The following is a 20826-nucleotide window of genomic DNA, read 5'->3' as shown; positions in this document are numbered from 1 at the left end:
TCCTCTGGCTACGCAGCTCCGGACCACTTTTCCCGCCTCCGCCCGGACTGAGCCCTGGTCCGGGTGACAGTTGAATATGGCCGGAGCTGAGGAGCCCTCCTGGAGGCAGTCGGAGCTGGAGCCCGTCGTGTCTTTGGTCGACGTACTTGAGGAGGACGAGGAGCTGGAGAATGAGGCGTGCGCCGTCTTGGGCGGTAGCGACTCTGAGAAGTGCTCCTACTCGCAGGTGGGCGCGCGGCCGGGCCCCGTCCCTCCGCCGGCTCCCGCTGGACCTCCGTTTCCCGGTCGGGCTTTCCCTAACCTCGCCTGTAACGGTCGTCTCCCCGGTGGCGGTCCGGGCTACTTCGTCTTAGGCTTCCCCATCTCAGGCCCAGCTGCCCTTTCACCCTCAGCCTTCTGGGCCCCCTTCCTCAGCCAGTGTCCCCAGGGGCCTCCCGCTTCCCTCAGTCTTCCACCGTTTGGCCCCTCCACTTAGGTAGGTCCTGGAGCAGTTGCTCTGTCCTTCCTCTCCAGTCTCTTCTTGGTGCCCCAGCTGCTTTTCACGAAACCATCCCCGTGACCTCTCCAATTCAGACATCCTTGTCCCCAATTTTCCCATCCTAGAAATATTTATTTATTAGGAATCGAATAGAATATAGAGTTAAAGGATTTTAAAATCTCCCCTTGTGGGGTGTACCGTTTGACAGCTAGTTCCTGTGCTGTTAAGTTGGACAAGTGGTAGCTAGTACTTTTTGGGGGGGGGGGGGCAAAATGAAGCAAGTACCGTGTCTATCTGCACATCTCCCCCATCTCCCAGACAGGAACCAGAACAGCAGGTGGCCCTGGCAAGGGAGAAGAGAGGGGAGGAGAAAAGGATCTGTTTGACATTTGGAAGACGTTGTGAACAGGGTTTGAGGGGGTGTGACATAATGTTTGGTGACTCACTCTATATTTTTAGGTACAAAAATGGAGAAGGATGGTAGGAAGAAAATTAACAAGGGATGAGAATTGGTAGGAGGAAGAAGCTTACCTAGGCAGGGGAGTGGAGTGGAACAGTGGGGAATGAGGGGAGAGACTTACAGTCATTATGTGGTATGGACTGAGATCATAATACCACTTGTCATTGTTGACCGAGTTTAGTTTACACTGCAAAGTTGAATAAAACTGGTATCCAGAAATAGTCCCAGATATTGGCTGGTATTTTAAAACCTCTGGTCACCACTAAAACAACTTTTTCCCTAAGTCTATATGTAAGCTATTTTTGAAATGTTGTTAGTTTTATAAAATGGACTTCCTTAAAATTTTCTTTGTATTGTAGTAAAACATATGGAAATTTGCACAAATAATGTGTATGGCTTGAAAAAACAAGCGAACACATGCATGTACACACCACTCAGATCAAGAAATAGAATATTACCGGCATTCCGGAAACTTCCTTCTTTCCCAGAGGAGGGTAATCATTACCAAGATTTCTAAAAGTTTTGCTTGTTTTTCCTTTAACTTTTTATTTTGAAACACTGTAAATCTACAGCTAAGTTGAAAGAATAGTATTATAAGTACCTGTATATCTTAACATTTTGCCACATTTATCTCTATAATATACTACTTTAAAAAAAAAAAACACTTGAAAATAAGTTGCAGACATCATGATGCTACACCTCTAAATGTTTCAGCATGCATCTCCTAAAAATCGAAGGGATTCTTTTCATACATTGATTTTCTCTTTGGTGGAATAACAAGCATTTTCCAAAATTAAAGTGTGGTATTAGTTACATAAACCTATACACATTCTCCTACATTTTCATATGTTAAAATGATTAAGCAATCATTTTACTGACTGACAAACGTCTATCACTTTAAGAAAAAATTGTATGAAAACAAGCACTAGTATCAGTATGAGAAACATGCAACAGTGTTTTGGTACTCTTTTGTATAATCTTTTTTTTGTTTTTGGTAGGATAGGGGATCTGAACCCTTGACCTTGGTGTTACAACACTGAGCTCTAACCAACTGAGCTAAAGGGCCAGCCCTAAACTTTTTTAATAGTCTTAATGGCTTTTATAGTAAAATCTTGACCATAGATAATCTGATTTTAATTATTTCTCAGATCATACTATGTGTATTAGGTAACTATGCTATTTCATTAATTTATTCTCTGAATCTTTTCTATTTGGGGGCTGTCTTTTAGGGCTCGGTAAAGAGACAAGCACTGTATGCCTGTAGTACCTGCACTCCAGAGGGAGAAGAACCAGCAGGAATTTGTCTAGCTTGCAGTTATGAATGTCATGGAAGTCATAAACTATTCGAGCTGTACACAAAAAGGTAAACACAGTCAGAAATTGTTCCTGAATGCTTTCTAAATGTTTAGATTCTTTCCCAACTATGCTTTTTTCTGAATCTTGTTTTTTAATTCAAAGTAGTTGTGCACTGGTGAAATTTAATATAATTGATTTATATAATTGGAGAGAATAGCTTTTCCATAGGGCTCTTTAAAATATGATTATGGTACAAACTCAAACTATTCATCCTTCTCTGCCACTATGCATGTGTGTGATATAGATATTTATCTTTATGCATATTAACTTCCAGAATTGTAAAATTTTTTATTGTTAGATGCTTGGAGAAATTCTGAATTGAGTGCATGAACAGCAACCAAAGCCACTTTCTAGATCCTAGAAATGAGCTGAAAGGGAAGAGGCTATGATCTGAGTTTAAAGAGTATTTTATTAAATTTTTAAAAGATAAATAAAGTTGACTTTTCTCCTTTTTTCAGAAATTTTCGTTGTGATTGTGGAAACAGCAAGTTTAAAAATTTGGAATGCAAATTATTTCCTGTGAGTAAGCATTATAACTATAAATGTATTTAAAGGAGCTGAGTTTGATATTTGACAGAGTGGATAAAAACCCAAATATTTCCCAAAAAGGAAGTTCTTATGCTCTTTCTTTGCAGATGGGTATTCCATTTTTTATTTGTTGGAAAAACTAAATAACCTGTCCAGAGCCTACAATATAGATTATAATTAATATGAAAGGTTTTAGGGGAAAATATTCTTTGAAGTCATTCAGGTTGAATTGTGTTGGTTGTGCTCTGAGGCTTTTAAGGCAAAGCATATGATTTTTAAAACTGAGTATTGGCCCTGAATCAAGGCTAGCCATTTGCTGAAGCTGTTGGTTTCAAGCAGGAGCCTAAAAAAATGTTTTTCTATCATCTGTTGGCTATTTCAGAACTTTGGAAATGTAATAGTCAATTTATTAGAAAGAAATATCTGAGAAGAAAAAAAAATGAAAAAGAAAAGAATAAATAAAACTTGGTATTAATGAATGTGGGCTAGCTGCACATAGGACTTTTTCGTTGCTTGTTGGTTATTAAAAGCTATGCTTATTTAATAACTTCTACTGAAATAATAGAAATGAAAGAGAAAGTAAGGAATGTTACATTGTTCAGTCATAATTGCTAAACTGTTAATAATTTTCCTTTGAAGGTTAGTTCTGGACAATTTCTTTGCCTTCTTTTTGCCTTCTAGATACCCGGGGGTCTTGGCTATCACAGCAGTGCATAAACAACTATTTTGAAATTCTAGGCCAATGTCAGTTCACATAGGTTGATAATGAATATTTATTTTTTACTTTTACTATTTATTTTTATTGAAACATATTGATTATACATATATGTGGGGTACAGAGTTGAATATCTGTGGGGAAGATATTTAATGCAAAAATCTATTGAATGCAGAAATTTTATGATGCATGAAATTATAGTTAATGTTAGACCATATTATATATTGAAATCAATGTTCTTTCAGGACAAAGCAAAGCTAAATTCCAGCAATAAGTACAATGACAACTTTTTTGGATTGTACTGCATTTGCAAGAGACCTTATCCTGATCCCGAAGATGAGGTAAGAGAATTGGAAGTTAAAATCTGGGACTATGTTGTCTCTAGCCTTGACTCTTCAGCCTCTTGATGTATGGAGCCCGGGTCTCCATACGTCTTCAGGAGGGATTTGGGTATTGCAAAAGGATTCTAGTTGATACTTTTTTATGAATCTAGGTTGGATCTATAACTGATACATATTTCAACTATTCTCATTCTTGCATCATAAGAATGAAGTACTGGAGAGGACTTTTCGAAGGCCAGAACTTCTTTCCTTCCTCTCCCTCTTTCCTGCCTGCCGGCTCCACCCCTGAAACACTTTCTGAGAAATGACCTTCAACTTCTTGCCTTCCTGGAAGGAAAGAAGTGGGGTGTACAAACTGGGTCCTCTTAAAGATTTCAATTTGAAGTATATGCAAAATTTTAAAGTTTCTCCTCACCTCCTGCACTTTTTACTTCTCACGCATAATCGCTGTTAACATTTTTTGGTGTATATATGTTTTAGGCCTTTTTCTGTGCACATACAGAGTTTGAGTGAGTGTGTATTCAATGTGTAGTTTCCTTTCTTTTAACAAAAATGAAAATTCTGTACATTCACTTCTGCACCTGGCTTTTCTTGTCAGTATATCACAGACATCCTTCCATGTTAACAAGACAAATTTATCTTGTTCTAACTGTTGCAGAGTATCCCATAATTTGACATGCTATATGTTAGTTAACCTAACTGTTCAATAGCAGAATGGTGTTGTCTAATTTTTCACTATTATAAAGAAGGCAGCAGTGAACATCTTTATACAGTAATATAACTGGGTATACTCCTGCAAGTGTTCATATAGAATGGATATATAGAGGTAGAATTGAAGGGTGGAAGGATATTTGTATTTAAAATTGTGATCATGTCTGCCAAAAGGGTTCAACCACCGATAGCGTATAATAGTGTTTTTTCACCCAACACTCTTGTCAGTCCTACATGTAACCAGTCCATTAAAATTTTGCCATTCTGATAAATGAAGAATAGCATCTTTTAAAATTTTTTCCTTTCCCTGATCATGAGTGAGGTTATGCATATTTTCATGAGTTTATTAGGTATTTATAATAACCTTCTCTCTGAATTGTCCTTTCATATCCTCAGCTCATGTTTTTTCATTTTGTTTTTTGTTTTTTTAACCTTTTTATTTATTTACTTATTGATGTTTAAATCAAGATAATTAGTATATCTATCATTATATAATGTAATCAATTTTTGTGGCCCTTTACTAATTCCGCCCTCTCCCCCTTTTTTACTCCCAGCAACCAACCTCAGTTCTGTTCTGTTCTCTTAAAAACATGAACTTTTTTTTTTGAAGCTGTATTGTAGAGTATCTCAGTATGTCTCTTAAGTTTGTAGAGCCCTGGCATAATCAGAATGTCAGTTTTATACACTGAAAACCATGAAATTAGTAAGAATACAGATGGGAATTCTTTTAATAATTTAGTTTCAGCAATTTTATGAACTAATTATCCATTTGATTAACAATCTGGGAGAATTAAAAGAAATAGATTGTAAATTTATAAGTGTTGGAAATATTCCTGAAGTGGGTATTGTGTCTTTTTATTTATTTATTATTATTTTTATTATACATACATGTGGGGTACAACGTTGATTTTCAGTAATTGTGTAGAATGTGTGGTGATTAGATCAGTATAGTTAGCTTATTCATCATTACAATATGCATTCTTTGTGTCCATTGACCAATTCCTCATTAGCCTGTCTCTAGTTTTCTGAAAGTTCAACGTATTACTGATTGTTGTTTTTTTCTTTCTTTCTCTCTGTCTCTCTTTATTGTTCATTTGTTTATCTGTGGATTCAGCTCCCAGTTATGAGTGAGAACATGCGATATTTCTCTTTCTGTACCTGGGTTGTTTCACGTAGGATAGTTTTCTCCGGGCTCATCCATATTGTTGCAAATGGTAGAATTTCATTTCTTTTTAAGGCTGAGTAGTATCCCATTGTGTATATATGCTACAATTTCCTTATCCAGTCATCCATCGATGGACATTTAGGTTGGTTCCATCGCCTAGCTATTGTAAATAGCCTCAGCTCATGTTTTGATTGGGTTGGGTTTCATCTGTATGTTTACTAATTTGAAAGAGTGCTTTTGATGTTTAGAGAAATTAGCCTTCTTCCTTCTTCCTTGCTTTCTCATTGTCTTGGAACTATAATTATTGAACCAAATTGTATAGAGGAACAAATTGCAGATATCTTTAACAAAAATAAAACCTTGAAACTGGATATTTTAAGTATAGGGGAAAGGGTTACTTATAACACTGTTGAATGAAAAGGCAAAAAATAAGATGATAAGTAAATCAATAAAGGCAGAAAAAAGAATAAAACAGCTATATATGTATATATGCATTTTTCCCCCTATAAGAAACCACAATAGGAAAATGACAGAATAACATTGAAATGTTAATTAGTAGATATGAAAGCCTAGGAATAAAAGGAAAATCATTTCCAAAATAGTCTATATCCTTTAGTGTGTAACTTTTCTAGGGCCAGCATTTAATTATTTAATTTATTCAGATGAAAGAAGTTGTTGTCAGTATTATCAAGAGGTTGTTTATAACATTTACTTTTCAGTTTACTTGGCAGCATGGTGTGGTGAAAGGTCCCAGTTGTCGCATTCTACATTGATCAATTCACATCACTTCCCTGGGCCTGGGTTTGTGTATAAAATGGGAATGCCCTACTTATCTATAAGGTTTTGTGAGAATCAGATGTTAAGTAACTGATGTGAAAGAGCTTTGATAATTGCTCACAAAGTACTTATCTCAGTGTAACCCTTAATTATACCAGTTCACGTTGAACAAATTTCTTTGCCCCCTTGACTGCTGTTACATGAATAGGGGTCTCACAGAATTGGTAGAGAATTATGTAATAGCTAATTCTACTGTGTGCCAGATTTACTTCACGTCCCAGAATGCGTTGTGATCATTAACAAATTGCTTGTCTGTGTTAGATTCCAGATGTGATGATCCAGTGTGTAGTCTGTGAAGACTGGTTCCATGGAAGGGTAAGGAAAACTTTTACCTTTTAAAGCCATTGTCCTCACAAAAAAGATAAAGGATCTTTTTATTTTGAATTGTTATATTTACATTATAATTACTCTTCTAAAAATAATCTGTAAAAATATGATCAGTGTACTATTGCAATATTTGTTTATAATGGACATTTTGCACAACTTGGGGATCATAATAAAAATATCTGGTTTTCTGTATTCACAGCATCTTGGTGCCATTCCCCCTGAAAGTGGGGATTTCCAAGAGATGGTATGCCAGGCTTGTATGAAACATTGTTCTTTCTTGTGGGCTTATGCTGCACAATTGGCAGGTGGGTGTCTTTGTGAAGGTGGTATGCCACAAACTTGTGTTTATGAAATTTGTGTGTTCCATCTAAAATTTTTAGCAACTATTTTAAATTGGACTCTGAAGTATATGTTACTTTTATAAGGTGTTCTATAAGATAAGATTTGTTTCTTCTCCACAAGATGCTTATAGATTGGTTGGAAGATTACCAAGAACAAATTTGTATTTAGGGGCCGGCCCGTGGCTCACTCGGGAGAGTGCGGTGCTAATAACACCAAGGCCCCGGGTTCGGATCCCACATACGGATGGCCGGTTTGCTCACTGGGTGAGCGTGGTGCTGACCACACTGAGTCAAGGGTTAAGATCCCCTTACTGGTCATCTTTTAAAAAAAAAAAAAAAAAAAAAAAACAAATTTGTATTTAAATTGCATGGTGCAGAGTATGGATGAGACAGAATTAGAGAAAGTGGAGGAGGCAGTTTTTGAATGGGTTTTTAAAAGATAAATAGAACTAAAATTGTTGTTCAATTAAGTCATACTGTTGGCTGGGGAGGGAGTGGTGTCTTAGTCCGTTTGGGGTGCTATGACAATATACCTTCGACTGGGTGATTAGCAAACAATAGAAATTTATTGCTGACAGATTTAGAGACTGTAAAGTCCAAGATAAAGGCAGCAGCTGATTCAATGTCTTGGTGAAGGCCATTCTTCATAGATGGATCCTTCTGTGTGTCCTCACATGGCAGAAGGGGTTGTCAAGCTATTTTACCTGCCTGTAATCCTGCCGACTGGGCCAATTGTCGAGCTATGGCTGGGTCTGGTGCTCACAGACCACTCAAGCCCGTTGTCCAGACTGAGTCACAAACCGTTCACATGCTAGGATGGGTCCCCAAACCCCTCACATGCGAGGCTGGGTCCCCAGACCCCTCACACGCCAGGCTGGGTCACCAGACCTCTCACATGCAGGTCTATGAGCTAGGTAACTGGTCAAAAGGTCCTTGGAGCCATGGGTTCGAGAGCATGGCCATGCGCAGCAGACACCCGAGGCACTAGATGCTAGCCAGGTGGCAGCGCCACCCATACACAACTTATTTACAAAGAATGTGCCGTACCACCCCCAACCAGACCTAAGGCGAGGGGGCCTGATTAAATGATTCTATTTTCCCAACAGGGGCAAACATTCTCCCTCAGACCTCTTTTATAAGGGCACTAATTCAACTCATGAGGGCTCTGCCTTCATGACCTGATCAAAGTCCTCATCTCTTAATACTATTGCATTTTAGTTTAGGTTTCAACATATGAAGTTTGGGAGGATACAAACATTCAGACCATAGCAGGTGGTAATACAGATTGTTATCTAGTGCTTATATTCACTAAAAAATTGAGTCAAAACAACTAATCAGCAATAAATAGTCTTGAGGCATTAAATATCTTATTGGTAATGCTATGTGTGTTAATTTATTTTTAAGGTGGCAGTTACTCATAAATTCTTTGCTTTTCTCACCTTTAGGGACTGCTTCACCATGCAAACATAGCCACATCCCAGATCTCATTCCACACTTTTGGTTTGCCTCAAATTTCTCAAACTTGGTGCTCCCTCTTTCTCTTCATATCCTTTCTGATTATATCTCTGTCTTTCCACAGACACTGGACTTACATGTATTTCTCATTCACTGAGTTTTCTTAGTTGATCTTTCCGCTCTCCCTTTGTTTCCTTTCCTGTCAGCAGATGGCTTCATCTGCTATTAAATTGAAATGCCATCATCCAACATGAGCTTCCTTACCATTGCTCTTCTCTCCTTCACAGTATTTCTGCCTCTACACCTATCCTTTTTGATCTCCTCCCATAAAGAAAACCTAGTTTTCAACCACCAAATAAAAAAAAAAGAAAAAGAAAAGTTGTTTTTTTTAAAACTATCCTTCTACCTGTATTCGCAGTTAAATCCCTTCCTACTGCCTCTTGAGTTATCCCATCTCTTTAACATCTACAGTATATTCTTTCTTCCTTTACATATGAAGTGCTTAAGTAGTGATTGATATTTTTAAATGAATGTTCAGTTATTTAAATTCTTTGAATTAGGCAGACATAACCTTAAGAAGTATTGATATTTCCTTTCTCCATATTATTCTAAAGATTAAGGTTAACTTTTCTCCTTTTCCGGATTCTGAAATATTTTTAAACCAGAACAAGTGATTTTATTTTCTGATAGGTCTGTGGATATGTGTTTGTGTTTTTTGTTTTTTGTTTTGTTTTGTTTTTTTTATTGAACCCATAGTAACCAAAATATCTGCTGAGGATGATGGATTGGTGCTAAGTGTTGATGGGAGAAGTGATCAGGAAGTTATCAAACCTGAAAATGGAGATCATCAAGATAGGATCCTCATAAAGGACGTTCCAGAACATGGAAAGGATGCCATCAAGGAAGTTAAAGCAGAGAAGAATAATGAACCATCTACCAGCTCTAGTTCTGAATTTGATCTCCAGGTAATGTATGAAGTTTAAGCCATAAAAAAATAAAATTTAAGCAAAATTAATTTTGTAAGCTTTATAGCTTTGGATTTTAATTGTATCCTTTGCCAAACAAATCCCTTTGCATAATCTAAACTGAAAACTGTGATAGTTTTAAAAACACACTTAAAAACTTAATTTTATTGCAGACAGTGTTTAAGAATCAAAGCCTCAACACAGAATCTGGCTGCAAACTTCAAGAGCTTAAAGCTGAGCAGTTTATAAAGAAAGACACTGCTACGTATTGGCCCCTGAACTGGCGTAGCAAGTTGTGTACCTGCCAAGACTGTATGGTGAGTATCTGATTAAGTCTGATATTAATTTGTTTTGTGTGCTCATGCCCAAAGTAAGAACACCTGAAAAGTATATTTATAGGATTGATGTAGGAGTGTAGGGGACTTTCAAAATGTTTATATTAAGCAAATTTTTGGGGTCTGAATGCTCGTGGAAGAAATTAAGAATTACACAGTACTTACTTATTAATCTTAGTTTTAGTGGAAAATAGCAATTTTTATTTATTTTTATATCATAGAGTTGCTTGGAAACATAAATTACTTGAAAGTTCCAGTAAGTCAATGGTTTTTAAATAAAGATTTCACAAACCATACAATATCAACTAGGAAGCTGGGAGATTTCTGAAAGAGATTTGGGCAAAAAAAATAAATCTTGCAAGCAATTCTGTGCTAAGAGGCTCAGGATTTTCTAGGTGTTAATATAAAAAAAATGGAATTTGGGGCCGACCCCGTGGCACATTCGGGAGAGTGCAGTGCTGGGAGTGCAGCATCGCTCCCGCCGTGGGTTCGGATCCTATATAGGAATGGCCGGTGCGCTCACTGGCTGAGTGCCGGTCACGAAAAAGACAAAAAAAAAAAAAAAAAAAGAATTTTTAATGATTCTCATGAAATTGACTCTCTAAGAAGGACATACAGTTCTAATGGGGAAACTCATTTTATTTCTTAAAGAAAATGTATGGAGATCTAGATGTCCTGTTCCTGACGGATGAATATGACACAGCTCTGGCTTATGAAAACAAAGGCAGGATTGACCAGGCAACTGATAGGAGAGACCCTTTAATGGATACCCTTAACAGCATGAATAGAGTCCAGCAAGTGGAACTTATTTGTGGTAAATACTGTTTGTGTGTGAAAATTCATAAAGTTCATGAAGTTTCCTCCACTATGGAAAAAAAAAAAATATGTATAGGAGGACAATAAACAACTATATTTTAAATTTAATACAAAGAAAATTAAAATTTAGAATTACATAGTAGGCCTCAACTACAGTTGCTTGATTTTAATATTGTTGGGCAATCCCACTACTGGGTATATTCAAAGGAAAGGAAATCAGTATGTCAGAATTATCTGCTCTCCCATGTTTACTGCAGCACTATTCACAATAGTCAAGATGTGGAATCAACCCAAGGTGCATCAACAGATGAATGGATAAAGAAAATGTGGTGTATGTACACAATAGAATACAATTCAACCATAAAAAAGAGTGAAATCCTGTCATTTGCAGCAATATGGATGAGTCTAGAGTATCTTATGTTAAGTGAAATATGTCAGGCACAGAAAGATAAATACTGCATATTCTCACTCGTTTATGTGGAAGCTAAAAAAATTGATCTTATAGAGGTCGAGAGTAGAATAGAGGTTACTAGAGGCTGGAAAGGGTAGCTGAGAGGGAGTGGTAGGGAGAGGTTGATTAAGGGGTAGAAAATTATGGCTAGATAGGAGGACTATGTTCTAGTGTTCCCTAGCACTGTAGGGTAACTATAGTAAACAGTAATTCATTGTATTTATTCAAATAGCTAGAAGAAAGGATTTTGAATGTTACCAACACAAAGAAATGATAAAGATTTGAGGTAATAGATATGCTAATTACCCTGATTTGATTATTACGCTTTGTATTCACATATAAAAATATACTGTACCTCATAAATATGTACAATTATTATGTGTTAATTTAAAAACTTTATTAAAAAACAAAAAATATTGCTGGATGTTCAGCTGCTATTATTATTGAATCAGAGTTATATGCTAGAATAATTACATGCTTGAGAAACCACAACATGCACTGTTTTGATTAAGTGCTGATATATGAATAAAGTATAATAGAAAATTTTTCCATTTATTGAAATAATTTTCATTGAGCATTACATATCATCTTTTTGACAGTTCTTGAGGTTGCTTCAGTGGTTAACAGGAAACCACTAGAGAAGAAAATATCCCCAAACTTTTAATTGTAAGCTTGTACATTTTCCCCCCAGCATGCCCAGCTTATTTCATTTATTTCTATCCCATCCAGTTTCCACCACCTTTGAGTCCCTTTTATGGCATTGATCATTTCTGTCTTTTATTTGAAGCTTTTTGATTAATTTCCTCTTGCCTTTATTAGACTAAAAGCTTTTCGAGAAAGGAGGCTGCACTAAAAGATTTTTGTAGTCCTTAAGGTGCCTCAACCATAATATAAACTGAGTAAGTTTTAAAACTTAATGTTTGACAAGTCCAACATTATTTCAAGTACTAAATTTCCAAAGAAAAGGAAAGCCTTTAAAAAAATCTTAGATAATTTTTATGGAAGTAAGGATATCTCTGGGGTTTTTTTGTGGATTTTTTTTTGTTTTATTTTTTAAAGAAAAACAGTCATAGACATCAAAAGGAAGGAAGGAGAAAGAATTTGGGAGAAATTGGGAACAAGTTTCTATGCAAATTCCACTTAAGAAAAATTTGGTTTAAACTATTAATATACTAAAATGTTAATGGCAAAAAAATTTTTGTTTTAAAAAGCAAATGGCTTATCTAAACTTTAAGTACTTTTGTGGTTTTGATTTAGAATACAATGACTTGAAGACAGAACTTAAAGACTATCTGAAGAGATTTGCTGATGAAGGCACGGTATGTTGAGTTAAAGAATTTTAATCATAGCCCTGTAAGTTGTAAATAAACTGTTTATTTCCTTTGATGATAAAAAAATGTACAACTTAAATGGGATACTTGTGAGTTTAATGCAGAGACTATAGGGAAATTGGCAGGCTAAGAGCAATCAGTAAGGGGTGGTAAAACACCAACGGACATATTGGGAGTCCGTACCCCAACCCTCCTAGGCCAGAAGGGATGAGGGATGGGAGCAGTTCCACAGGATCTGAAGAGAGTAGTTGTAGCTTAGGAGAAGGCTATTTGAAGGAATTTACAGACTGTGCCACGTGTTGGGACAGGACTGTAGAGCCACAGGAGTAGACAGAGTGTGGAAAGCTTTGATGTGTGTTGGGATGTGTGTGTAGGTGAATCTGCCTTTCCAACTATAAATTTTATGAAATTTACATCAAGTATATCTGATAAAAATCTAGCACCCAATTTGAGTTGTGCTCAGATTTGAAGACTTACTATGAAAAGAAGAATGTAAAATATTTCACTAATAATTTTTATACTCGTTTTATGTAGAGATGATAAAATTATATATATATGGGGTTAAATAAAATATATTATTAAATATTGGGGAAAAAAAAAAAAAAAGAATCAGCAATACTGATTCTGCTGATCCTGACCTTGAAGCAAGGATTCTTGGGATGGGGAGGGAAAAATGACTGGGCAGGAAAAATTAAAACCACATGCATTTCTGGGATTATTTTGAGTTCATAGTTTAGAATAGTAGAACTTTATCATTGGGGGGCTAAACAATGTTTCTTTCTAGTAAGAGTCTTTACTTTTAAGGCTGACTCTAAAATATGTGTTGTTTTAAAATAGGCTTCCTGATGAACTTATAAATACTTCCTAGTTCTTTACCATATGTATGTTTGTGACAGAATTTTTTTCTAAAATACATATCTATTTCCAAATGCAGATAAAAAACAAAATTTGGGCCGGCCTGTGGCTCACTCGGGAGAGTGTGGTGCTGAGAACACCAAGGCCCCGGGTTCGGATCCCATATACGGATGGCCGGTTCGCTCACTGGCTGAGCGTGGTGCTCACAACACCAAGTCAAGGGTTAAGATCCCCTTACCGGTCATCTTTTTTTAAAAAAAAAAAAAAAAAAATTTAACTTTTCTCTTTGTGGCCTGAAGTTGTCCTTATAAACAGTCAGTGTTGTGCCCTGCTATAAGAAGATATATGGATTGAGTCAGACATGGATCTGACAGATACCCAGGAAGTGCCCTGAGACTTGCTTTCTTGAAAGAAGTCTCCGCCAGCTTACTTTAGGTCATTTTCTTATTTTTTATAAACGTGGGACAAACATGAAGCTGCCTGGATGTATTAGTCCATTTTGGGTAGGACTAATAAAGTCCTACCCGAAACTAGGTAGATTATAAGGAAATGAAATTTCTTTCAGTTTTGGAAGCTAGGAAGTCCATGGTTCAGGGGATGCATCTGGCGAGGGCATTTTTCTGGGTGGGGCTCTCTACAGGGTCCTGTAGCTATGTAGGATATCACAGGCAAGAATGGGCTGAGCAAGAGAGCTAACCTCCTCAGTCGCTTTCCTTATAAAGCCCTGAGAACCACGCTCATGATAACTCATTACTTCATGAATGCATTAGTCTATTCACGAGGGCACAGTCACCATCCAGTCACCTCTCAAAAGCCCCACCTCTCAGATACCAGAATTGGATTTCCCCCCCTCTTAACACTGTTACAATGGAGATCAAGTTTCCAATACATGAACTTTTAGGGGACACATTTGACTCAGCACTGGATTTCTGGACAGGGTCATGATACTGCCTTTCTGAAAAATGAGTTGTAAAGTCAGAGGTTAAAAGAGCCTTCTCCTAAATGGTTTTCTATTACTATGAAGTCTTCCTACTTCCCCACAGTTTTTAAACTGCAGTTATTCTTGTCTATTGCAGAGGTTAACATCTAGTTAATGTAGACTCAGGCTTCTTTTCTTGTTAGAACTAAGAATGTTCATTGGTGTCATGGGGGATGTTGCCCTGCTGTTTTAGCAGGGGACTCTAAACTATTCATGGACATTCGAGGTGTTTCAAATTACATCCAAGCACGCGCTCATGTGCAGTTTGTGGCCACAGTGGTCTTTAATAATTTCATCACACATATATAACTTAAAATCCCACAAAAGAAAAAAATGAGATATGTTGTCTTTTTCCATTCACATTTGAAACCATTTTATAAAAAGTCTTCACATGTATCATCAATATCTGGGTCTTTGTTAGTACGAGAGCTACTCTTTCTGAAGAGAGTCTTCAAGAGAGAGAATTTTTTAGCCTGATGTGATGATTTATTTATGTATTTATTTTTGGTGGCTGGCTGGCATGGGTGATAATTTAAAAGGACAGAAAAATGCGCTTTTTATTGCTTGTTCCACGACAGTACTAACTACATCTTTACAAAAAACCAAAAACCTCAAGTTACCATGAGACTTACCTGCTTTGGTTGCGTTTGTCTACAGGGGATAATGTTAATAAGTTCTCATATGATGGACTGCCTTTTATTTAATGTTTGTATCTGACTATAAAAATAATAACACTTAGAAACTACAAATTTTCTGAGCAAACCCATGAAATAGTTTACTATTGAACCCAAATATTTATTCACTAGCAGTTCTTTTATTTTATTTTATTTTATTTTGGCAGCTGGCAGGTAGAGGGATCAAACCCTGGACCTTGGTGATATCACCCCCATGCTCTAACCAACTGAACTAACCAGCCAGGCCCTATTCATTAGTATTTCTACTCTGCATGTTTGCTGTGACCATTTGAGGACATCTAGAAACCAAAAATTGCATACTCTAATTTGTGTGCTTTTATGTCTCTTCCCACAATATCTTGCCAGAGATATTATTTCCTTTTATTGACTTTCAGTGTTAATGTTTGTAATCCAAGGTGGGGACTGAGCCTTCATTTTGGAACTCCCAAGGATTGTATTTATTAGCATTGTATAAGTGGGAATTCCCAAGCCATTTAGCCAAATACATTAGAACTTTGAGCAGCAGTTATTTCAGAATATGTTAGCCATCTAGTCCTGAATCTGCTAGGGGTTCTAATTCTTCACTGGTTGACCAGCAGTTTTAACCTTGGCGTTTGTGAAACTGGTATATCAGCTACTGGTCTGTAACAGACTACTGACAGAATGTTAAGTTCTTTCATTTAGAGGATTAAGAAGTATCTCACCCCAAGAAAGTAATTGCAAGTTAGCGTTGCCATGTGAGTATGTTAGCAACACTTAAGGGCTGGGGAACAAGAGAGGGAGGTTTTCACTTTATACACAAGCATTTGACTTCTTTCTTGCTTTCTCTTTATCTCTTTCTCTTTTAGCTCATGTGCATTCACATGCTCTCTTCTCTGCCTCTTTCCTTCACTCTCCCTACCCTACCTTCCTTTCTTCCTCCCTTCCTTCCTCCCTCCCTCCCTAACAATAAAGCATATGCTACCTTTGTAATTAAAAAATAAATTAACAAACCTGTCCCTTGTGATGGCTGTTAGACAGCTTTCGATGGAATCAACTGGCATCAACTCACTCTTGAGTGAGCAGGGAGTCCTGGGTTGTCCCAGATGACATTTTTATCCATATTTTCCCTTTGTCTTATTTTCTTACTTTGAGTACTTTCTTTTGCTAATATCATAAACACCTTCATATGGTGTACTAAATCCTTTTCCCAGTAAAATAGAGGATAAATTTTTATTTTTATTGCATAAAATGGATTTACTATAAGTAGTACTTCTATAATTTGTTTTTTTTCCTACCCAATTATTTTTGTTTCTGTAGTATACATCTTTCATTTTGGACTCTCAAATAAGGGCATTTTTTTTTGGTCTCTCTTTTTTTTAAACATTCTATGCTATTGGTAAAGAAGAAAGCACAAATCTCAAAGCAAAACTGTTTTCTGTGAGTGCTTTTGCAGAGCTGAAGGACATTTCAAAAAGACAGCTGTGGTAATGAGGGAGAGAGAGCAGTGGTCTTAGGAGACCTTCGGAATATTCAGCTAGTATTTATGGAGAAGTTACTCTATGCCAGGCAGAGCTTCACAGGCATTAGAGTTCATCTGCTCTTCCAGTGACCCTTTGGGTAGCTGCTGCTTTGATCTCATTTTGTACAGGAAAACTGAGGTAGGTGTGGAACCTAAGCTTTGGACCATTCTGCTAGGCAGCCTAGCTGTGTGGCTCTCAACAGGGCAGCCTCTGTGAGCCTTGATGATCTCTTCTATAAAATGGAGATGGTATAATTAATTACACATTAAAATAAATCTTAGCAGTATTGTTTGACTTCTTGTGAATGTTACAACCTTTTATTGCTGTTCGGTAATGTAGTTTCCTTTCCTAATCTTTGCTTTTCATCAACAGGTTGTTAAAAGAGAGGACATTCAGCAGTTCTTTGAAGAATTTCAGTCTAAAAAGAGAAGAAGAGTAGATGGGATGCAGTATTACTGCAGCTAGAGTGGAGTATGAAGCCGTCTCATTCAGGCCAATGAAAATACTGCTTCCTGTTCTAGGAATAAAAGAGGCATATTCACATTTGGTCCCCTTTCCATCTTCCTGTCTTTGGAGAGGCCTCCTCCTCTGGCCTTGAGCTCCCTTTGTTCTCCTTAACTACAGTAGCCACAATATTTATGCTGATTTCACAACCAGCATTCTTTATGACTCAGCTAAATGCAACTCATTCCACAGACTTCAGCTCCCCCTACCCCAATATACCCAGGGTTATTTGTTTATAAATCTTAGGAAGTTTGATTTGGGTTTGAGAAAGCAAACTGGTTTCTTTTTTAATGATTTGTTCTTTAACTCCCGAACATATGTACTTTGTCACAGAGCTGTTGCCTTCTAGGACCTCTTCTGTAGGCATTGCAGAAGGTTATCTTCCTGTCAACTAGAACCTCTGTGTGTCCCCTTACCCCTATGATCATGGTGCCTTGGTCAAAGTTTCCTCAAGCCTGGTCTGCTTCTCCCACATCCCTGCATTCTGAAGTTTGGTCATGGCTTAGAAGGAATCTTGAATCTTGTTTCCTCTGGGCCCAACCTCCAAAGTAACCAGGATTAATGGTTTTCTAGCCTGGATGTCTATCACAAGCCGGGAGATTGACTTATGACGGGGTTGAGGAAGCAAACCTTTGTTGTGAATTTTAAAGTGAAATTTTCATTCACAGTTCTACTGGCACTAGAATATTAGAATTTCAGTACTGTAGCGCTCACAGGGCTTCCTGAAGAAAATATGTCAGTATACTAGTCCCTTTTCTGCTGCCTAGAAAATAGACCGGGTGTCACCCCTGTGAAATATTGGTGGTTTACAGAGTCCTCTGGATTTCTTTATATTATCAGGGATATTCATAAGCATATATTTAAAATGGACCTATTTTGATATCATTCTGTTATGAAAATGTTACTAGAACCCCAATAAATTATTATTTTTCCCCTTGAATCTGTGCTGAAGGAAAAAGATACTGACTTAACTTACTTGTAGTAAGCACAGGGCAGTGACCGCCCTGTTTTGGAAGAGACAGACTGTGGAAGAGATTTCAAACAAGGCGCTAGGCTGCACGAGTGATGAGTTTTATGTATATAAATGTTAAAGTTCACAGCTGGTTCCCTGATGACTATGATATCTTCTTTTCAAGATCCTCATGAAATGTATAAAACCCCATTTCATGAGTTTCATGAGGAGAAGTCCTTTCTTTAATCTCTTTAAATCCGCTTAGTCTATGTGGAAAACACCGTTTGATAAATATACAGCCCTCAGTTGCTATCTCCTTCTGGAGGAACAATGTCTTTCCTGACAATAGATGACACACTTTGAGGTATGTTACTAAAAATATTTTAGGCTTTGGGCTTTGGGGCCTCCCATGTATATTAATATTTCTTTTATGTCCAGCAATTAATGTATACAAGTGCCCACCAATCTGGACAAGATGAACCAGGTCTACAAAAAGTCAAGACCTCAAAAAAGTGGTACAACTCACTTTTTTAGACATTCAGTTTCCTAATTACACATGCTCATGAAGAGTAATGTGTGCAGCTGGAAGGTCTTATGGCTGCGGGAGATGCTTGTGTGCCCAGAGCTGGCCTTGTGGAGAGGGCTCAGTTAAAAAGCTCAGGGTGTCTTTAGGATTGTTTGCAATCAGCAGCTTGGGAACTCTTCTAAGTCTGAGGATGTTTTGAACCCCTTCTGCAACTTTGCACCATAGTGTACCATCGTGTCCTGAAAGTTTATATCTTCTCAGATGTCTGATTTAACTACCAGAAAGTTCCTTACTTCCTGTGATAGGTCAGGACCAAGTCTTGGAGGCAGTGCGATACTGAGCAGCACAGTAGTACAAGTCACCCAGTGCTGAAGGGCTTGTTTTATGAAAGGTACTGTTCCTTCTTTTACGTTAACCGGAAAACCTCTTTTTTTACCTGTTGTTCACAGCTAGTTTTCTTATTGATTGTACTGGACCATCTCTTCTTGTAGAGACTGATTTTGGCCAACATGTGGCAATTGATATTAATGCATGTTTTATGCAAAACAAAAATATGTTAGTTGCTTTTAAGGAATTCTGGCATTGTATGTGCATTTTTGTAGAAATTATTACTGGACTTATAATTACATACTTAACTCCAATCAGGTTTCTGTAAAATTTAAATAAAACCAATTCAAAATAGTTGCTTTTCAGATTGTTTTTAGTCATATTTAAATCTACACAGCCTCCCTCTGCGGGTTATAAGAAAATGAGTATAATATGAGTATATTCTCATAGCTTTTCCTGTCCTGGGGTCCTGCTCTCAAAGCAGAAGAACTAGTTAGATAGTTCACTACTGTCCTGCTGTTCTATAAAATGTGGGCTGACCTAAGGTCGCCTGAGCAGAGCTCCTTCATGCCCCTGGCTTCACAACACCTTCTGGGAGGGAGGTGCCATAATTCCAGTTGAGGTCTAGAACAGCAGAGCAAAGCAGTGGGCTGGATTATGAGTGGTCACAATGTGTGAAGGCACTGTTGCACACAGAATGAGAGGGCTAGGGCCCATGGCCTGAGGAAGAAGGAGGATCACCCACATGGCAGCCATTATTTCAAAAGTAAACGTAGAAACAAACCAATAAACCAATGTAGAGGCCCATCTTTGGCCTCCGTCCACCTCCTGCTTCTTTGGAGGTTATTCAATTTTAGTATATGTGCTGCCGAAGTGAGCACTTTGGAGGTTATTCAAACTTGTCATTACCCAAGGTGGGTTAAACTGCAGTCCTGGAGCTGCTCATATAGCTAAAAACTCAAGACTATAATCATCAATGCCAGGAAAACTGCAGTTCTCCCAGCTCCCTTAAAGGACCCTTGTGGGGCAGAAGAGAATTGAAAGCGCAATCCAAGTGATTATAGGACCACAACTGGCCTAGTCCAGCCCCCCATCACAGATCAGTGCTGTCTGGGGAACATGGGAAGTGTGGGAATCCAACCTAGAAGAACTCACGGGAGCCAATGAGGTTGCCTGCGAGTCGGGTCAACCTGAAGCTGTTGCCAGATGCAAGCCTTGGTCTGAGGGGGTATCCAGCACCAACCACCAACCTTCACTGGCACGTCACTTCTGTCCCTGAGTCAAAGGGCATCAGATAGGTGTTTGCTCTGTACTTCCAGTCACAGGATCCCTAGGTTGGAAAAGACCTGAGAAGTCACCCAGCCTTACGTCCTCTTCAGACAGGAGTCCCTCCCTCTGCAGATGATCCTTGCAGGGGACCTGCACTGTCTTGGCTACTCAGCTTCCATGCCTCCATGCTGTCATTGGCATGGCCCCAATTTTCAGCTAGCTCTGCCCCTCTACTTCCCTGTCATGGGATTGAGGGACATGGGCCATGCCCCTTTCCCAGCTGTGGACATAAAGCGTGTGAGCACTAGTGGAGCTAGCCAACATCAGGAAGAAGTCAACATCCTGGAAGGCAAAGAGGAGAGAAAAAAACCAGGTTTGGTGATTTGCGCACTGAGCCACTGGATCAAGCCTCGTCTGAAGCTTGTGCAACTGGTAGATGTTTCCGTAGCGGAGAATACTTGTGCAGTTCCCTAACTTCTGCTTTTGAACTCTTTTGGTTTTAGAGTCCTCACCACCTCACATAGCACTCACTCCCGTCTCCCAGTCCTTGATGTCCTTTTCTGTGCAAAAGGCTAGAAGCTTTTTCTGGGCACCTCCATCGGCCTTCCATCCAGATCTTTGCTTTG

At 38.0% G+C, this 20826-nt stretch overlaps 1 protein-coding gene and 1 non-coding gene across 2 annotated transcripts; both read left to right on the top strand.

Annotated features, from left to right (window-relative positions):
- Window positions 1-55: 55 nt before the first annotated feature.
- On the top strand, window positions 56-19267 carry UBR7 (ubiquitin protein ligase E3 component n-recognin 7). Its single transcript, XM_063089813.1, has 11 exons — window positions 56-226; window positions 2168-2301; window positions 2753-2813; window positions 3783-3878; window positions 6853-6906; window positions 7118-7223; window positions 9471-9679; window positions 9853-9996; window positions 10666-10828; window positions 12539-12600; window positions 16995-19267. The coding sequence occupies exons 1-11, from the start codon at window positions 77-79 to the stop codon at window positions 17085-17087; spliced, it is 1272 nt and encodes a 423-aa protein (XP_062945883.1). The 5' UTR covers window positions 56-76; the 3' UTR covers window positions 17088-19267.
- On the top strand, window positions 3111-3247 carry LOC134374421 (small nucleolar RNA SNORA2/SNORA34 family). The gene has a single exon (XR_010023268.1). It is a non-coding gene; the product is annotated as a small nucleolar RNA SNORA2/SNORA34 family (small nucleolar RNA).
- Window positions 19268-20826: the final 1559 nt, after the last annotated feature.

Source organism: Cynocephalus volans, chromosome 3 (genome assembly GCF_027409185.1).
Source record: "Cynocephalus volans isolate mCynVol1 chromosome 3, mCynVol1.pri, whole genome shotgun sequence".
Classification (NCBI taxonomy): Eukaryota; Metazoa; Chordata; class Mammalia; order Dermoptera; family Cynocephalidae; genus Cynocephalus; species Cynocephalus volans.
The sequence above is the reverse complement of the archived record's forward strand: the minus strand, read 5'-3'. Positions and strand labels throughout refer to the sequence as shown.

Bases quoted from the DNA above. Each gene is read 5' to 3' on its own strand.
- UBR7 (XM_063089813.1), top strand. From the start codon at position 77: ATGGCCGGAGCTGAGGAGCCCTCCTGGAGGCAGTCGGAGCTGGAGCCC. The intron at 6,907-7,117 runs GTAAGGAAAACT...CTGTATTCACAG, and splicing joins AAGACTGGTTCCATGGAAGG to CATCTTGGTGCCATTCCCCC. The intron at 12,601-16,994 runs GTATGTTGAGTT...TTTCATCAACAG, and splicing joins GATTTGCTGATGAAGGCACG to GTTGTTAAAAGAGAGGACAT.